This window comes from Hydra vulgaris, chromosome 12 (genome assembly GCF_038396675.1).
Source record: "Hydra vulgaris chromosome 12, alternate assembly HydraT2T_AEP".
NCBI classification, from domain to species: domain Eukaryota; kingdom Metazoa; phylum Cnidaria; class Hydrozoa; order Anthoathecata; family Hydridae; genus Hydra; species Hydra vulgaris.
This window is the reverse complement of record NC_088931.1, coordinates 84,518,119-84,539,522: the sequence shown is the minus strand read 5'-3', so window position 1 is coordinate 84,539,522 and position 21,404 is coordinate 84,518,119. Positions and strand designations below refer to the sequence as shown.

The following is a 21,404-nucleotide window of genomic DNA, read 5'->3' as shown; positions in this document are numbered from 1 at the left end:
CAATTTTTTAATTTACGTTTATTTCAATTTGCTAATATTTAAAAAAAATTTTATAACATTTTTTCTAATTTTATCAAGCTGTGGACCCGATTTTTTATGCATTACTATTAAATCATCGTCTCAATAAAGGCCTAAATCATTTATATTAATTATTTTACTTAATAAATCTAAAATGTATAGTCCAACAAATTCACAAATCTCTGGTCTATCATAACTGCCCATTGTTACATCAAAGCAATCATGTATGTTTTTCTTTTTATAAGTTCCCTTATTTAAATAAAGGTTTTATATATACATATATATAAATATATATATATATATATATATATATATATAAATATATATATATATATATATATATAAATATGTATATATATATATATATATATATATATATATATATATATATATATATATATATATATATATATATATATATATATATATATATATACACACACAATTAGGTTACAGTATTATTACCTATATATTATTGTAACATAGATATATATTATGTAGGATATCTTTTACCTCTTCTCATTAATCGAAATGTTTTGATTAAACGACGATGGTGACGAATTAAACCAATAATGTTACCTAAATTAAAAATTTTTAATATGTAAATATAATTTTATAAAGATAAAAAATTAAAAAATTGTATATTATTATTATGAATGCTAATAATAAAAAAGGCAGACAATCAATTCAACTATGATTTTTGTTAGACAGTAAAACGAAAAAAAAATAGTGTTTATATAAGTGGGTAATGTTTAACCCAATTTTAAAAATAAAAATTCTTAAACATACACATGAACAAAGTCATTTACATGTGTCAGAAACAACAGAAAAACAACTGCAGCAACAACTGCAGTATTAATCACTACCACACTATTCAAGTAATGGCAGGAAGAATGAGCTTTAGCTCTAACTGCACCTACACTCCCATAAACTGGTTTACAAGCTATATATGGCTCATGCATAAGTAAAAAATTAAGAAATTTTCTTGATTCATAAAATTTATTTCAACAAGTTTTTTTAAACTGCACATAATCAATTTCAGCACAAAATTTATTTTTAAAAAATAAAATAAACTGGGATAAAACGGAGTATTGGAATAAAATGGGGTTTAGCAAATACACAAATAATTGGATTTTAAGTAATGCAACATGAGATGACACCATCTTAGTATGTGTATGTATGTATGTATATATATATAAATATATAAATATATATATATATATATATATATATATATATATATATATATATATATATATATATATATATATATATATATATACATATGCATATATATATATATATATATATATATATATATACATATGCATATATATATATATATATATATATATATATCACTATAGTGAGATATAGTCCACTTTTTACGCAGCATTGTTACAAGGTAGGTTTTTTAAAAATATTTAATTTACGCACAAACTTTAGTTTTTCCTTTTTTAAATTGCAATTATAATAAATATTTTGCTGCATTTAAATTTAAAAAATATATATACTAATATAAATATATACTAAAATAATAGTTCAAAAAAAGTTGTAAGTAAGTTAGCAAGTTATCATTGAAGTTCTTTAAAAGAAAAAAAAGTTTGTTATATCTAACATATTAAAATAAGAGAAAACTAAAACCTTAAAATAAAATTTAATTTTAACATCAATATTTATTTTTAATTATGTTAAAAGATAAATGCTTTAATCAAGTGCCAGCTTGTTGATTATTTCTTTTGAAAGAAAAAATTAACAAGCCGGAACTTTCCTTCGCAAAAAACATATGGCGTAAAAAATAAAGAAGTATTTTGATAACATCTCAATAAATAATTTGTTTTAGTAAATTTAATTAAGTATAAACTTCTAATGTTTATTTAAGATATGAATACAACTTGTCTTGGTACTTAAAAATTCCCTAAAACAAATTCTTTTCATAAATTAAAATTCATTACGTAAATTTTAACAAACTCAATGTGTTTTAAAATAAATTAAGTAAATTAGCTCTTGGCTCATTATGTTCCATTAATTATTTTTTCATTTATTTATTTTATAATCTTTATTTAAAATTGATTAGTATTACAAGTAATGAATTGTACAATTTTATCTGTCCTTTAATATTAATAGTTTGCTAAGAATACAGGGGAGGAACATATTATTTATGCATTGAAAAAGCAGTAGAGCTTCCAATATTGCTTGGAAGGTAGAGGTCACTGATGCAACCACGAAGGATATGGAGGTATTTTTGAATAAAAGTTTTTTGGTAAGCAGTAGTTTTTGCGGTGTTAAGAGCATACGAGAATCTATTAGGAATTCTGCTGTTGGTTTGAGTTAATTTAGTGGTTATAGGATAGCATGGGTCTGCAATAATTTTTTTGAGTATATTAATATAGATCCTGTCAAGTAACTCTTCAATGTCAAATATAATATTGAAGCTGCTTGAATTGGTTACATCAATTCCAATAATTTGCAGGGCATTTTTATGAAAATGTTGGATCTCTCTTTTTGCAGCAGCACTGCACAAAGTGAGAATAGGAGCACTATATATCAAGTGGCTAATAGAGTAAGATCGGTAGACCTGTAAAAGGTTTGGCTGAGTGTGTCAAATTTGCTTAAGACCTTTGAGCAGATATGGTACTGATTTTTTATTGTTGCAAACTTTTGTCCATTGTTCATCCCAATCAATATTCTCATTGAGCACGATTCCAAGGTATTTGTGGCTGCTGACTATTTCAAGTTCAGTATTATTGAGTACAATGGATTGTAAAGCATGAATTTCGGAGCATCAGGGAATAATTCTTATGATTTTACATTTTGGGCCATTAAGTTTCATTCTGTTTACCTTAGACCAAAGAGCGACGCAATCAACAATGGATTGAGGTAGGTTGGTAGGAATTTTATCACTAATTATATAAGTCAGTATGTTATCAGCATATTTTTCAAGGATGGTTTCAGGTGGAAGATAGACGTTTATGTCCAAAATAAATAGAATAAACATGATTGGACCTAGAACACTACCCTGAAGTACACCTGCTTCGATACATTTCCAGTCAGTGGTGTGATCATTTGTTTTAATTCTTTGTTGACGGTTAGATAAGTAAGCTGCGATCCAAGAGGTGAGCCAGCTAGGTAGAATGTTCACTAACTTTAACAGTAACTTGTCATGACTGACAAGATCAAAAGCTTTTTCGAAATCAAAGAATATTGCAGAAATCGATTTGTTGTTATCTTTCGCATGACTCTATTCCTCTATAATTTGAATAACAGCGTCCATCGTACTTCGGCCTGGAAGGAAACCGAACTGTTTGTTTGAGACCCATAAGTGCTTTGTGTGATGGACAATGAATATGGTAATAATACGTTCAAAAACTTTACATAATGCGGATGTAATGGCAATTGGTCGATAGTCATTAGACGAGTGCGGGTTAGAAATTTTTGGAATCGGTGTTTTGTTTGCTGATTTCCATTGGTCAGGTAGGTAACTGTTTTCTATGAGGTGGTTGAATAGGATGCAGAGTGATAAGGCGATTTCAAAGCGAGCAGATTTGAGTAAAAACGGAGAAAGATCATCTGGTCCTGAGGAACCTGGTTTGATTTTGCTGAGTTGGTTGGCAATGTTTTAAGGGTAAAAATGGGGGTAGTAGGCGGGTTTGCATCTCGGTTAATGAAGCATAAGAAGCTGGGTTGTTTCTTGCCAGTCCAAACACTTTAAAAATGATTATTTAATTGGTTTGCTAGTGTCTCAGAGAAAGGGGTGGTGATTTGACCTTTATCAGCAAAACTTCACAGCTTGATTTCACGCCAATAATCTGTTTTTCCAGTAGTGAAACGCCTGTTATAGATTCTCTTTCTTTTGGTAATTAGTTTACTAATTCGATTTGCAAGTGCTTTCCACTCTTTGTAGTACCCGGAGAAAAAGAGTTGTTGACGCTCTTTTATAAGGCCTTGAATAAGTGGTGTCATCCAAGGCTTAGGGTTAACGAGCATTGTTGATTTTAGAGGTTGGCAGATGTCTTGGTAAATAGTATGTCAATGACTAAAATGACATTCATTCCAATAAAATATTGAAAAAGTTCACGTACAAACCACTTTAAAATGTTTTTATGTAGGAATTTTAGCATTTTATGCAAGTGTATTAACAATATATATATATATATATATATATATATATATATATATATATATATATATATATATATATATATATATATATATATATATATATATATATATATATATATATATATATATATATATATATATATATATATATATATATAGAACCCTTAGATGTTGTCCGAAAGTTTTTTCCATATTTTGTCGACAAAAAGTAAAAATTAAAATGCAAGACCGGATTGTTTTTTTTTAATAATGATAGACTGCCTGCCCCATCCTAACCCTCAGTCGATGTAGCAGCACTCCCTTGCGGGTCAGGCTGTTTGTGAGTCGATGTAGCAGCACTCCCTTGCGGGTCAGGCTGTTTGTGAGTCGATGTAGCAGCACTCCCTTGCGAGTCAGGCTATTTGTCAGTCGATGTAGCAGCACTCCCTTGCGAGTCAGGCTATAAGATAGTCGATGTAGCAACACTCCGCGCATGATTTACAGTAAAAAAAATAAAAATAAAAACATTTTATTAAAAAAAATAAAAATAAAAACATTTTATTAAAAAAAATAAAAATAAAAACATTGTTTATATTGTTAAAAACATTCAAAATGTTTTAAAAACATTCAGAATGTTTTTAAAAACATTCTGGTCAATTAAATTTGCGTTTTTGTGGTTTTTTTAAAAAACGATTAATTTGTAATTAAATTAATGGTTTTTACTTTCGTCCAACACGGAAATGTTGGACGAAAGTTAAAAGTAATTAAAAGTGACGTATATGTTGGCGTAAGAATCACTTTTTTCCTTCCGCTCTTCCCAAAGCCAACAAACTATAGATCTATAGATCTATATATATATATATATATATATATATATATATATATATATATATATATATATATATATATATATATATATATATATATATACATATATATATACATATATATATATATATATATATATATATATATATATATATATATATATATATATATATATATATATATATATATATATATATATACATGTACATATACATATACACATATATATATATATATACATATATATATATATACATATATATATACATATATATATACACACATATATATATATACATATATATATACACATATAAATATATACATATATATATACATATATATATACATATATATATATATATATATATATATATATATATGTATATATATATATATGTATATATATGCATATGTATATATATATATATATATATATATGCATATGTATATATATATATATATATATATATGCATATGTATATATATATATATATATATATATATATATATCAGGCCTTGTTAAGAAGCGCTACGCAGCTCGCATTTTGCTTGCGAAAAGGCGATTTGCCTACGCGTTCAGCAGTTTAGCGCTACGCAAAAACTTATATCTTTTACAATATTTAAATTATCTTTTGATTACCGTTAACGTGACGTTCATTCAGAAGAAATAAAGTCGTAAGTAAAAGCATTTAACCGCAATTGTAAAATAATAGATTTTTTTGTTAAAGAAACAGTTTGTTTCATAATTTTTTTTTGTTATTAAAAAATAGTTTTATGGTTCTGAGGCCGGCTGGTAGTCAGGTTTCCCGAACTCTGTAGTAGCTCTCAGAGAGGCTGATTCCATCAACAGCTGAAAAATATCAAAGTATTAACAGTGCCATGTTGCGCATGGATGGTGTCCCTGTTTGTACTTTTGGTGTGCATTGCGGAGGCCACATTTGGAGCCCTTTGTTACGGCTTAGGGTTTATTAGTAGTAATGAGGCAATTGCTTGGGCTATTAAACGGTGTTCTGAGTACTATCTATGCTTTGAGTCAAGTTCTTAAACTAATTTAAAAATGAATAAAGTACCAAAAACTATAAAACACAAAAAACCATCATCATCACCAAGTTCTCTAAACCTATCATTCACTAATATTCGTGGTCTTCGAAGTAACTTTTCTTCTGTTGAGTCTTATCTCTTGCAAAGTTCACCAGACCTACTTGCTCTTTGTGAGACTAATTTGAGTTCAGCTGTCTCATCTTGTGATCTTAGTGTTGATGGTTATCTTCCTCTGATTCGTAAAGACTCCAATAGTCACATGCTTGGCCTGGGCATTTACATTCGTAAGAATTCACCTGTTTGTCGTGAAACTAGGTTTGAATCCACAGACTATTCTTTCATGTGCTTTCGTTTAGCACCACTTCACTCTATTGCCTTTCTCTTTGTTCTATATCGCTCTCCTTCATCTCAAGACTGCACTCTTTTTGATGTTATTTCTGATCATATTGACCAAGCCCTCTCTCTTTATCCATCAGCTAATATAGTTGTTGTCGGTGACTTTAATGCTCACCACTCTGAATGGCTTGGCTCTAGTGTCAGTGACTCTGCAGGCATTAAAGCCCACAACTTTTGCCTTTCTCAATCCTTAACTCAAATAGTCAACTTTCCGACTCGCTTTCCTGACAACCCTAATCATTTACCTTCTATACTTGACTTATGTCTTGTTTCTGATCCTAGTCAGTGCTCAGTTTCTCCACATTCACCCTTAGGTGCTTCTGATCACAGTTTGATCTCTTTAAAACTAATATCTCATTCTTCTTCATCACCTGAATCCCCCTATTATCGAACCTCTTACAACTACAGTAAAGCTGACTGGGATTCTTTCCGTGATTTTCTTCGTGATGGCCCTTGGGTAGAAATCTTTCAACTTCCTGTCGACAAATGTGCTTCTTACATAACTTCGTGGATTCAGGCTGGCATGGAATCTTTTATTCCCTCTCGACGATTCCAAGTCAAGCCTCACTCTCCTCCATGGTTTTCCTCACACTGTGCTGCTGCGATTGCGAATCGAAACCATTACTTCCATATTTATCAGCAAAACAATTCTCCAGAAAACAGACGTCTGTTTATTACTGCTAGAAACAACTGTAAAAAGGTTTTGTCTAACACCAAAACCCGCTATTCTCAGGTCATGAAATCTCGTATCTCATCTCAAAAATTAGGCTCTCGTGACTTCTGGAGAATCTTAAATAATATCAATAATAAGGGCAAATCTATAATTCCACCTCTCTTGTATGGTTCAGACTTTGTCATCTCACCTAAAGACAAAGCCGAACTGTTTGCTAAAAACTTTTCATCAATATCATCTCTTGATTCCACTAATTGCGTTCTACCTGATATTGCCAACAAACAGGTTGATCCGATGCTTGACATTCATATCACTCCAGCATCTGTATCTAAAGTGATCTCCTGCCTAGACTCTTCTACTGCTTGTGGCCCAGACAACATACCTGTTATTGTCTTGCAGAAGTGTTCTCCGGAGCTGTCGTCTATACTCTCAAAACTATTCAACAAGTGCTTATCAGAGTCTTGTTTTCCAGCCTGCTGGAAAGCCGCATCTATTATCCCTATCTTCAAAAATTCTGGGGAGCGTTCTGATTCGTCTAACTACCGTCCCATAAGTCTTCTTCCTATCATAAGCAAGGTTTTTGAATCTTTAATTAACAAACACTTAATTTCTCATCTTGAATCTAATAACTTACTTTCTGACCATCAATATGGATTTCGATCTTCTCGTTCTACAGCTGATTTGCTAACAGTAATAACTGACAGGTTTTATCGTGCATTAGATGAAGGTGGAGAGGTTAAGGCCATCGCTCTTGACATTTCAAAAGCGTTTGATAAAGTTTGGCATGCTGGTCTTCTCCATAAGCTTTCTTCTTATGGTGTATCTGGCAACATCTTTAAGATCATTGAATCCTTCCTTTCCAATCGTAGCATAAAAGTTGTCCTCGATGGACAACACTCTTCTTCTTATTATGTAACTTCAGGGGTTCCTCAAGGTTCTATCCTTGGCCCTATACTCTTTTTAATTTACATTAACGATCTTCCAGATATTCTCACATCTAAGGTGGCATTGTTTGCTGATGATACTACCATTTATTCTTGTCGGGATAAGAAACCAACACCCTCTGATTGCCTGGAGGGGGCATTTGAGCTTGAAAAGGATCTCACTTCTGCTACAGCATGGGGCTCACAGTGGCTGGTGAACTTTAATTCAGATAAAACTCAATTTTTTTCAGCCAATCGTTATCGCAATAATTTAGATCTTCCTATATTTATGAACGGTGATGTACTCGATGAGTCACCTACTCTTCATCTTCTAGGATTAACTCTTACTTCCAATCTTTCTTGGAAACCATATATCAAATCGGTTGCAAAATTAGCATCTGCTAAAGTTGCATCTCTTTATCGAGCTCGCCACTTTCTTACTCTGGATTCTATTCTCTATCTCTATAAATCTCAAATCCGGCCTTGTATGGAATACTGTTGCCATATCTGGGGCGGATCTTCTAATGATGCCCTTTCTCTTTTAGACAAGGTGCAAAAACGCATTGTAAACATAGTTGGACCTGCTCTTGCAGCCAACCTTCAACCATTATCACATCGTCGTAATGTTGCTTCTCTTTCTCTTTTCTACAAATACTATAATGGGCACTGCTCTAAAGAGCTAGCGTCTCTTGTGCCATCTACTAAAATTCATTCTCGTGTTACTCGTCATTCAATTAAGTGTCATCCTTTTTCTGTGACTGTTCCTAAGTGCTCCAAAAACGCTTATTCGTCTAGTTTTTTTCCTCGAACATCAGTTCTTTGGAATTCGCTTCCTTCATCTTGCTTTCCTGATTCATATAGTTTGCAATCTTTTAAATCGTCTGTCAATCGTTATCTTGCTCTACAACCTTCATCTTTTCTCTTACAGTAACTTCCAACTTTAATTAGTGGCTGCTTGCAGCCTTGTTGGAAGCAAAGATGTTTAAAAAAAAAAAAAAAAAAAATGATATTTTGTTTATTGTTAATTCAATAACGTAAAGTTTTAATGACGTTCATTTAATTTATGAAAATAAATTATGATCACGAATATGTTATCGGTAACTGATAAATAACAAAAAAAAAACTCTTTATTGTTTAAAAGCATTATTAAAAAGAGTTCACAAATTAAATAAGAAAAAATGTATTAACAGTTAATAAAATAACCAAAAACCAAATATAAAATCATAAGAAAATAAACAAATATTTTACGTTTCATGAAAAAAATATTTTTTTCAAAATAAAATTTAGTTCATATTTGAAAAAAATAATAAAAATGATTTTTTTAATAAGAACTTAGATTTTATTTGTAACTTTTGTTATAGTGAGAAAAAAAAAACTGTTTGTATGATTTTTAACGCGTTAATAAAATAACTTTAATTACAATGCGGTACTTGAAAAGACGCTAGTGACGCAATATAACTTCTAACGATGCAAAATATATTTGCTGAGTTGAGTTACTTAGAAATGCGCTACGCGTTTTCGCTACGCAGCGAAATCTTGTAACAAGGCCTGTATATATATATATATATATATATATATGCATATGTATATATATATATATATATATATATATATATATATAGAGAGAGAGAGAGAGAGAGAGAGAGAAATATTTAGCCAAAAAATTTTTTTAAGAAGAATGAGTAAATGTTCCAGGTAACAAAAGAAAAACTATTCAAACTAAGATGAGTAAAACATATTTATTATTTAAATTTTGACAAATATTTAAAAAAATTTTCTCTAACACAAATAAATATATATATATATATATATATATATATATATATATATATATATATATATATATATATATATATATATATATATATAAATTAGTAAAAAACACTTATCTAACTTTTTTCTTCAACTTGAAGTTTCACCGTTGCTGAATCATCAGGAAGAGTTCCTCTTCCTGAAGAGAACTCTTCCTGATGATCCAGCAATAGTGAAACTTCAAGTTGAAGAAAAAAGTTAGATAAATGTTTTTTACTAATTTATTATTGCTCTGTTCTTTAAGAACAGTGAGCACTATTTGTAAAATACACTAACATAATTTACATATATATATATATATATATATATATATATATATATATATATATATATATATATATATATATATATATATATATATATATATATATATATATTTATAAGAAATGTATAGAATTTTCCAGAACATCGAATAACGTTGAGCGCAGTCAGCCAGGACAGTGACGTCACGGTGACGTAGTTGTTCGGGAAGCTTCTGTAGAGTTCTAAAAATTTCTTCAGTTGTTTTTCAGTCTGCTTTAAACTGGTATATAAGCGAGGTGTTTAAAGTGAGTAGTTGAGTTTTAATTATTTTAGTTTGGTGCCAACATTATTATTACCTTATTTTAAATATTGCGCATTCTCTATAGTTTAAGTATAAAAAGTTCCTTGTATTATATGGTAAGTTACATTTAACTCTTTTTCAAATTATAATTAAGCATATAATATTTTATTTGTGTCTGCCTTTTTTATTTTCTAGAATCATTTTTTGCTTTTTTTGAAATAAAATATATTAGCATAACAGTTAAATTGAAAACTTAATAACAGTTTCTTTAATTTGTTATGCAATTAATATTGACAATAAGGCCTTTCTTATTTCAGTTTCTGAGTTGAAGACAACATGTTGTTCAAGAAGAGCTCTTCTGACAGAGAAAAAATAACTTAGTCCAGTTTTAAGCACCATCAAAAAGAGCCAACGTGGCTATTTATGAAACACCCTTAAGCGAACAGAGTCACATGCCCCTGAAAAACCACGTCGTTGGATGCGTCAAATTTCTTGAATACACTGCCGAAGAACGGAGAGAGAGGATCGGTTTAACTGCTGTAGAGCTTAAAGACCTATGGAGCAAAATGTTGAACCTCCCGCATGTATTTGATTAAGCCATTGCAAAACTAGCAAAGTAGCCAGTGCAAAACTAGAAAAACTTCTGAAAGACTACGAGCGCTGCAGAAAAAAGCAAAACTTTGATTCATTGAATGAACTGTTTGACGTGACCAAGACGAAAAGCGAATGGTTGTGCAAAGAGGATGAGAACCTCTACAAACTGCAAGTTGAGAGCAAAGATCACATTGGTTATTCGACTGACAAACCTGCTAGTACCAATACCATCCACCCATCCAAGCGAAAGAGGGCAATGGAAGTGACTGTGACCACACTTACCAGCTTAGTGCTACCTGATTGCTCCGAAAGTAGCACGGAGTACAGACAGTCCTTGGGAGGATGACAATGCAGCATTGACTTCAAAAATTTGGCCAAAAAGCTAATAAATAAAATTCTTAAAATCATTTCGTGCGTGAGGTCTTTTTATCAAATCGCCTTGAATGTAATATTTTATTTAATCTTAAAGGAAGGTCATCAAATTATGATACAGGGAAACAAGGTTGTATAAAAGTCATCACTCTAATATAATATATATATATATATATATATATATATATATATATATATATATATATATATATATATATTAGGGTGGGGCATAAAACACCAAAGTCAATAAAAAAAATACCATAATAGTTTTTCTGGTTCCTTTTGATATGTGTATTAAAAAAATGTAATTTTTTTTTTTTTATGGGTACCCCTATGGTTGGTCCCAGCAGTCCGAAAATTAGAAAATTTATTATTTTTGTAAATAATAAGGGGGGCAGGGTCACTTACAAATAATTTAAAGATATCTTAAGGGTTATTTTTGTAGCCTGATATATCTTTTTTTAGATTATGTTTTGTTTTATTGCAAAAAATGATGGAAATGGTCAGCCCTACCCATTTAAATACAAGATGTTTATATTTGGGAGGTAGGGGGGGAGGGTTAAGTTAAAAAAATCAGTAATTTTTAAAATTTTTATCTTAGTGTAAATAAAAATAATGTCAACAGGCAATAGTTTTGGAAAAATATCTCATCGTGAAACTTGTCTTGTTGGAAAAAGAATTGGAACAATAGCTAATACACAATAGCCAACTAAAAAAACTGCATTGCAGTATTACCATTACAGAGATCTTATACTAAGGGCTGATTTTCCAAACATTTCCTCAGTTAGTATAGCTTCATGCCCTCTTGGTGATTTCTTTACTGCACAATGTGCTGAAATAGGCAGTTGTCTCCAAAAATGTTGTTTATGAGGTGAAGAAAATATGGCAAAAAGCAGGAATTCCTTCTATTGATACTGACAAGCATATCAGGTTTTTATAAAATTAAAATAACTTTAATATTTAGTTTAATCCAATTTCAAATTTATGTTATATAAGTAACAATTATAAAGTCATACAATTTTATATATTTATAATAAATTACATTAATTTTAATGCATTCTTCTACATTTGTTTTAGAGACAAGATTGTTGACTTGGAAAAGAAGAGAAAAGATTTAAACAAACACAGGAACCGTTTAAGTACAAATTTAGTTTTAAAAAGAGAACAGTTTTCAAGAATGCTAGAGGAGGTATTTGATGTAAGTCAAAAGATATGTGAAGGTATTATTATGAAAGATAAAACTAAAGATATAAAAACTAGAACAGAAGATGCAGATTTTCTTAACAACCAGAAAGAAGCGCGTGTTCAGAAAATGTTAGGTAACGATAAAATTTCACAAAAGTTTGTAAAAGACAAAACAAAAAGAGAAGTGAAAATAAAAAATCAAAGAACAAAAGAGTCCGTAAGAAAACAGAAAGAGTTAGTTAATGAGAAATATGAAAACACAACAAAAATTTTGAATACTTTAGATGATAACCAAGATGAAGAGTATCTACAGCCATCTAGAAAAATTAGAAAATCTAATGTTGTTCCTCTTATTATTCCAAAAAATATAGGAAAAGCTTTAGCTCCAACAGCATCACGATATGGAATAAGTTCGACTGCACTGAGTGCAACTCTTGCTTCTCTTATAAATAATAGTTCTGGAACGACAGATGATTTTTCTATTTCTAAACGAAGTATTTTGAGGTAGAAAAAATTAAGTATAAGAAAAACTGCCTGTAATATTAATGACAACTTTATTACATTGGCAAAGGGTAAGAGTCTTACTGTGCATTTTGAGGGTAAGAGTCTTACTTTCATTTTAACATAATTTTGAAAAATTATGTTAAAATGAAAGAACTTGGTAAAGAAAAAGTTGAAAGAGTAGCTGTACTAATCAGTTCACCAGATCTCTTAGAATCCCAACTTTTGGGTATTTTAATTGTGAAAGATGGCACTGCTGAGTCTCCTGGGAAAGTAATCAAAAAAACTTTACAAGACTGAGAGCTATTTGACTATGTTGATTGTCTGTCCTTTGACACCACAGTTACAAATACTGGTTGGTTAAAAGGAGTCTGTACTCTAATTGAGCAGTGGAGAGTAAAAGCTTTAATTTGGATGGCTTGTCGTCATCACGTTTATGAATTACCTATAAAGGTAAATATTGAAAAAATCATACAATATTTTTATATTTATTTATATATTTAACTATGAATATTTCTTGATGAATTAAATGCTTTATTAATAAAATTTATTTAAATGATTTGAAATAAATATATATTAGGACTTTTCAAATGTTCTTACTGGTGGTAAAACAAGTGGACCAAAGACTTAGTTATTTGATAGGCTGAGGGGTAATTGGAAATCGATTCTTGAAAAGAAGATAAATAAATAAACCTAAATAATAAGATAATAGTAATAATAAGATAAATAAATAAACCTAAAGAGATTTGACTCAGAAAAAAAAATTGTATCTTTTGTGGAAAAGCAGGTTGGTTTATTTGTCTTATTTAGATTAATGTGTTTAATTATAAGTTCTAATAATAAAGTTTTTTTTAATTTAGGCTTCTGAATCATTAACATTCCTTCAAATTTGCCTAGATAATGATATATTTCTAAGACATGACTACCAGTATTTTATACAATTAGCAGTTCATGCCAGGTTTATGGCACAGGGAGTTTATTATTTAAGATATGATCTTCTTCAGCCACAATTTATTAACTTATGTCCTAACATAATATCATTGCAAGAGGGAAAGTTTATTAATGAAATTGCTTCATTTACAGCACTATTTTATGCTCCATGGTTTATTAAAGCTCCTATCCCTGCCATAGCACCTTCTTTAAATCTAAAAGCTATTAATGAAATGATACAATATTCTGAATTCAGTTTTAAACCAGCAGAAGCAGTACTGAAATCACTTAAAAAGCACAATTGGTATTTAAATGAAAGATTTGTGGTTATGTGTCTTGCTGATAAATGTTTATCTGTAGATCAGCTACAAAAATTAGCTCTTAAATTAGCTCAAACACCAAAGCCCACCAGTTATAAGATGGGGAAACTAAATTCCAAAATTTTTACTGACAATGAAAAAAAAAAAAAAAAAATATTGAAGATTTTATTGGTCCTGAAAGCTGGTTTTTATTTGATTTATTAAAAATGACATTACATGAGACAGAATGGCTTAAAATCAGTTCATCAAACTGGGAAAAATTTTTGGGTTATATTAGATTTAAAAATTACGTCACTGGTCTTCTTGTTGTAAATGATAGTGCAGAACGTGCTATTAAACTTGGTCTAGACTTCATTTAAACTTTCAGAAAAGATAGCCAAGCTAATTTATTAGTTGTTGCAGATCATCGTCTAAAATTTCAGACAACAGAAAAAAAATCTTGGTTGAAAACTTGAAAATAATCTTTCTTTAAAAAATAAATGCAAATGTAAAAATATTTTTTATTTAAAATACGTAGGAAAAAATATATACGCCCCCCCCCACCTCCCAAATATAAACATCATGTATTTAAATGGGTAGGGCTGATCATTTCCATCATCTTTTGCAATAAAACAAAACATAATCTAAAAATAGATATATCAGGCTACAAAAATAACCCTTGAGATATCTTTAAAATATTTGTAAGTGACCATGCCCCCCTTATTATTTACAAAAATAATAAATTTTCTAATTTTCGGACTGCTGGGACCGACCATAGGGGTACCCATAAAAAAAAAAAAATTACATTTTTTTAATACACATATCAAAAGGAACCAGAAAAATTATTATGGTATTTTTTTTATTGACTTTGGTGTTTTATGCCCCACCCTAATATATATATATATATACATATATATATATATATATATATATATATATATATATATATATATATATATATAAATATATATATATACACATATATATATATATATACACATATATATATATATATATACATATTTATATATACATATATATAAAAATATATATATACATAATATATACATAAATATATATATATATATATATATACTATATATATATATATATATATATATATATATATATATATATATTTATATATATATATATATATATATGTATATATATATATATATACCTGCCCCTACCAAACCCTCAGTTAATGTAGAGGCACTTTCTTGTAGTAGTAGGCTATAAGATAGTCGGTGTACCAGTACTCTTTAGTAGCAGCAGGCTATAAGATAGTCAATGTAGAAGCACTCCTTGGTAGCAGCAGCCTTTAAGATATTTGATGTAGCAATACTCCGCACATGTTTTACAGTAAAAAATAAAAACTATTACAATAAGGATGTTTCTACTTAAAAAAAAATTTAGTATGTTTTCAAAAACATTCAGTATGTTTTCAAAAACATTTAGTATGTGTTCAAAAACATTCAGTATGTTTTCAAAAACATTCAGTATGTTTTCAAAAACATTCAGTATGTTTTCAAAAACATTCAGTATGTTTTCAAAAACATTCAGTATGTTTTCAAAAACATTCAGTATGTTTTTAAAAACATTCAGTATGCTTTCAAATACATTCAGTATGTTTTCAAAAACATTCAGTATGTTTTCAAAAACATTCAGAATGTTTTCAAAAACATTCAGAATGTTTTCAAAAACATTCAGAATGTTTTCAAAAACATTCAGAATGTTTTCAAAAACATTCAGAATGTTTTCAAAAACATTCAGAATGTTTTCAAAAACATTCAGAATGTTTTCAAAAACATTCAGAATGTTTTCAAAAACATTCAGAATGTTTTCAAAAACATTCAGAATGTTTTCAAAAACATTCAGAATGTTTTCAAAAACATTCATAATGTTTTCAAAAACATTCTAGTCCAGCGTTGGCCAGAATTTTTGACGCGAGAGCCGCATATAATTACTGACATGTGTCGAAGAGCCGCAATAAATATGTTGCTATGCTAACTTAAAAAAAAAAATAATTGGCGAGAATTTTTAGAATTTTTCAATAGAAATTGTACTTTTATAAATAAATTTAGTATGTACAAAATTTATGTTTAGTATTTAGTTTTTGTTAAAATAAAGAATGCAAAAACTATTCTTTAAATGTAAAATTGGCTACATAAAATCTGATTCCATTTTATTCACACTAGGAAAGCATATGTAGAAAAAATTGAGAAAGCATTTCCAAATCATTTTTTTAAATTAACGCAATTAGCACATACATAACTTTTTTTTCTAAAAATAATTGGGAGCAAGATATAAAAATCTAAAGATAAAATGGTTTCTTTAAAAAAAAAAGTTATGTTAATTTATTTGAATTAAACTTAATAGCATATGTTACTTAAAAATGCAAAAAATAAATCACTACAAAATAAAACAAATTTTTCAATGATTTTCAATTAAGCTCAAATTACTTTTATTTTTTACAATTAAAAAATAAATTTTCATCAATAAGCAAAAAACTAGATATAACAGAAAGAATTCTTTTTATAACATCAATTATTTTGTAAAAGACCATTAGAATATTCTTCTTGCATAATAACTTGCATAAATCACTATAAATTTATTAGGCACTAAGATTTTGAACACTACTGGTAAGTTTTTTAAAATGGTTTCAAGCTTGTAGTTGATATTCTAAGCAATAGAATATATTCTGAAATAGAACAATATTTTTTTTGAAAACTAAAAATAGTCTGAGCAAGATCAGATACATTTTTTTCTTTTCCCTGAAGTGACAAGTTCAGATTTTGTAAATGTTGCATTACATCAGTTAAAAATTAAAGTTCTTGCAAAAAATTCACATCGTCCAAGGTTTCAAATGTCTTTTGATTTTCAAGCAAAAAAGATTTAATTGGTTCTAATAGTTCTACAAACCTATAAAGAACGCCACTACTTAAAAGCCATCATACAGCACATTAAAATGACAAGTCACTTGGTTTGTCAGCAAGTTCCAATTCACTAATGAAATTTTTAAACTGTCTGTGATTTTCTGCATTAGATCGAATATAATTTACACTCTCTAGCACTTATTTAAAAGTAATTGGAAAATTAAAATGTTTTGCTGCTAAATGTTCTAGATGAACCACACAATGAACTGGAATAAACTTTGGATACGTTAGATTACTCTTTAGTAAACCAATAAGTCCAACATGTTTCCAATCATTGCTGTTGCACCATCTGTAACATCACTAACAAGCTTGTTCTTAGGAACATTGCCTTTCACCAAAGCACTGTCAAGGGCTTCCTTTAAATCGCGAGTTGTGTCTTTTAGCTCTACTAAATCTAGCAACTCTTTTTTCACAAATACATCTAATGTTACATTTCTAACAAATATTGCCATTTGAGGTTTATCTTGAATATCTGTTGATTCAACCAATGCCAAATTGAACCCTTCACAATTTTTTAAGTCATTTAACTAATGCTGTTCAACTTCGACACTAATCTCAGATATATTTCTTTCAGTTGTATGTAGAGGAACAGAAATATATGAAGTTAATCTTTGAACTTTGCTGTTATTAGGATCTAAAACTGAGATAACATCTACAAGATTTTGTTTTACAAACTCCCCATCGGTGTAAGGATATTTACTTCTTGCAATATTCCAAGCTATAATTAAATTTGCTTCTGAAGTAATATTAGATTATTTGCTAGAAGATGAAATATTCATTTGTTGATTTTTAAATATTGTTTTAAGCAACTCGATTTTATTTTTTCTATGACATGAATTTACTGGTATTCCTCATAAAAATACATATGTTTTATTTCATAGTGACATTTAACATTGCATGTCTTATTATGAGCAAGTTCAGTATTGCAAATTAAACACATAGGTTTATTTTATTTTTCAATAATTGCGTATTTTTCTGTCCAATCACCATGATATAATCAGTTTTCATTGTCAATTTTTCTTTTCTTACTTTTATTGTGAAAAGTTTTGTTGTCACCTTTTGTTATATCTATTTTTAAAACAATATGTCTTTTGGCTATGTATAACCAGGGTTGCCAAGTATTTTTTCGGGCACAATCCAAAAACAAAACAAAAACAAACCAGAAATAAACCAGACCGAAAAAAAGTCATAATTTTTTGTTTTAAAGCCTTGTTTATGATTTATATTTTGAAAAAATACTTTTTTATGCAAAAATTTCTTAAATTTTTTCTTGAAAGTTTTCAGACTCACTCTATTTAATGATGTAAAAACAATTTCTGTAATGGTTTTCAATTTCTTCACTTTTTGTATCCATATAATGAGGAAACAGTAGATTTGAAAAGGCCTTTTCCACTTGGGAAACAATATTCATGCAGATTTTTCTCAAAAAATGTCATTTTAAATATAAGAAGTTTCAAGTTTTTTTTTTGGCAATTGAAGGATAAAAACAACATTTTAATGTCATTACAACTTAAAAATTTGAATGTTTTATGATTTTAATGCACGCATTTCTTTTATTTATGTTAAATTTGATTGTTCTTCAATAAAATGAAAAATTGAAAATCTTTTTTTCCCTCAAATTAACTTTTTTTATGAAATAAAAACTTGATTAAACTAATTTATTAATAAATAAACTAAAATTAAACCAAATTTTAAAGAACAAACCAGAAAAAAAAAAGAAAAAAATTAAAGACTTCTAGAATAAACCAGATTTAAACCAGATTTTCTAAAATAAACCAAAAAAAAAATGCCAAGCTAAATGATAAAAAAGCAAACCAGATTTGAGAAATTTGGCTTTAAAAAACACCAGATGGCAACCCTGTGTATAATTCAAGTTTTTAGTATCAGTAAATCAATAAAACTTTTGAAAAGAGTCGCAATTACATTTTAAGAGCCGCATGCAGTTTGCAAGCTGCTATTTGGCCATCCCTGTTCTGGTCTTTTTATGCGCACTTTTGTGGTTTTTTATAAAAAATAATAAATTTAATTAGTTTCCTCAATTAAAATAATGCATTTTGTTATAAGCTGACCTTAATATTGTCAAGTTAGATGTTTTAGAGTAGTTATTGTGATTTTTTATACAAAAACGGTAAATTTTAGACTCTTACTATAGGAATATGTGTATATATATATATATATATATATATATATATATATATATATATATATATATATATATATATATATATATATTTATATATTAATTAATTTGTATATATATTAATTAGTATTTAATAAGTTATATTATGTTATATTTAATAAATTATATTAAGTTATTACTAAATACTTGATATTATTATAATGAAATTATTATATTATTTTATTTATAATATTAGGTATTTAATATTAAAAATATGATATTATTACTATAATAATAAATTAAACTATAATAAACAAAATAATTCTATATATTCTCTTAGATTATATATATCAGTAAAATTTAAAAATTGTTTTCAAAATTTTTAAAAGTGTTTTTAGTACACAAAAGAACATTACTTCACTTAAACGATAAAAAAATTTAAAAAAAGGCACGCTTTTAAACAAAGCAATGTTTTAAATAAAAATAAAAACTCACATAGTCTACTAACAAATATTGTATTTTATTAAAAAAGATGTGGAGTAAAAGTAAAGTAATTTATAAAATAATTAAAAGTGATTCTGTTTTAACTTGGTTTCTTTTAAAGTCGTTGAAAATGCGTTTCAAATTTTAGTAACTAATCGTTTTTTATTATAAATAAAAAACTATCAGTTAACTGGAAAAAAAATGGCTGAAGTTTTGTGTTCTTTTTAAATTTTTTTGAGCGAACACCAACACTTGCTTAAGTAAAAGTATATGTGATGTTCGTTTTTGTCTTTTTTTTAACAAACATTGGCATGTTTGTCGATTTGTCGCACCCTGATATATATATATATATATATATATATATATATATATATATATATATATATATATATATATATATATATATATATATATATATAAAGTTATATATATATTTCAAGAGGCAAATTAAGCAATCATAAATTGTAAAAATTCATTTAGCAATCATGAAAGTATATTATTTGAAGCAATTGCAATCGCTTACTATAAAAAAAAAACAATTTTGGAACCTGCAGATTTTTATGTGTTCTGAAATTGCTGATGATATAACTATGAGTGCTGTTAACATTAATATTTTGTTTATGGTTGGAAAAAGTTTATTGTCTGATGCAATAAAAATTTCTGGTAAATTAGAAATGCCTTTACAACAATGAACAAACACTTAAAACTAAGAATAAATTTAGAAACATTAATTTTAGATGCGCCATAACCTGAAGGGTGATCTAAAATATTTGGTACATAACGCTGCTTTTAACAAAATAAAAATTGCTAATTTTTATATTCCTGGGTAAAAGGTTTTATGAAAAAAGGTTTCATCATGTTTTGAAACATTGCTGAAACAAAATAACCTGGTCAGACGAATATTAATTTTGGTTATTAGTATGTCAAGTCAGGATTAGCTAATTTCAAAATTAACCTGTGTACTTTTTGGTCCAATGTATCACCAAAAAATGTTTTTCTGACTCATACAACCTTTAAATTTTCATGTCTTTGTCAACTGTTTCCTTGCTCTATAACTCTATTTTTTTCTTATTTTTTCTAGTAACTCATAACTTAATAGTGGTTGCTTGCAGCCTTGTTGGGAGTGAATTAGAATAAATATATATATGTATAAATGTATGTATGTGTATATATATATATGTGTATATATATATATATATATATATATATATATATATATATATATATATATATATATATATATATATATATATATATATATATATATATATATATATATATATATATATATATATACTGAAATAGGGAGATGCTGGATGCTTCATTACATGCATCAAGTGATATAGAACTTTCGAGTAGCTGCTACATTGAATGAGGAATAGGGTTAGGGCTTCTTGGTTTTTTTTAATTTTTTTTGCTAAAAAACTGTGTATATTTAGGTAGGCAAATGCATATCAATGATACACTGTATGTATGTATGTATATATATATATATATATATATATATACACTGTATGTATATATATATATATATATATATATACATATCAATGATACACTGTATGTATGTATATATATATATATATATATATATATATATATATATAAATTTGTTTTTTAACAAAACTAATTTTTGAAAATTT

At 27.9% G+C, this 21,404-nt stretch overlaps 1 protein-coding gene across 2 annotated transcripts in view; it reads right to left on the bottom strand.

Annotated features, from left to right (window-relative positions):
- The window catches only part of LOC100208496 (DNA-directed RNA polymerase III subunit RPC2), a 114,736-nt gene that overhangs the window by 51,837 nt on the left and 41,495 nt on the right, over positions 1-21,404 (bottom strand). For both annotated transcript variants that reach the window (XR_010642780.1, XM_065814764.1), the window contains exon 20: positions 532-597. Coding sequence is in view for 1 of the 2 variants with exons in the window: in XM_065814764.1 (XP_065670836.1) it covers positions 532-597 (66 nt within the window). In the remaining variant the exon portion in view is untranslated. The remainder of the gene's footprint in view (positions 1-531; positions 598-21,404) is intronic.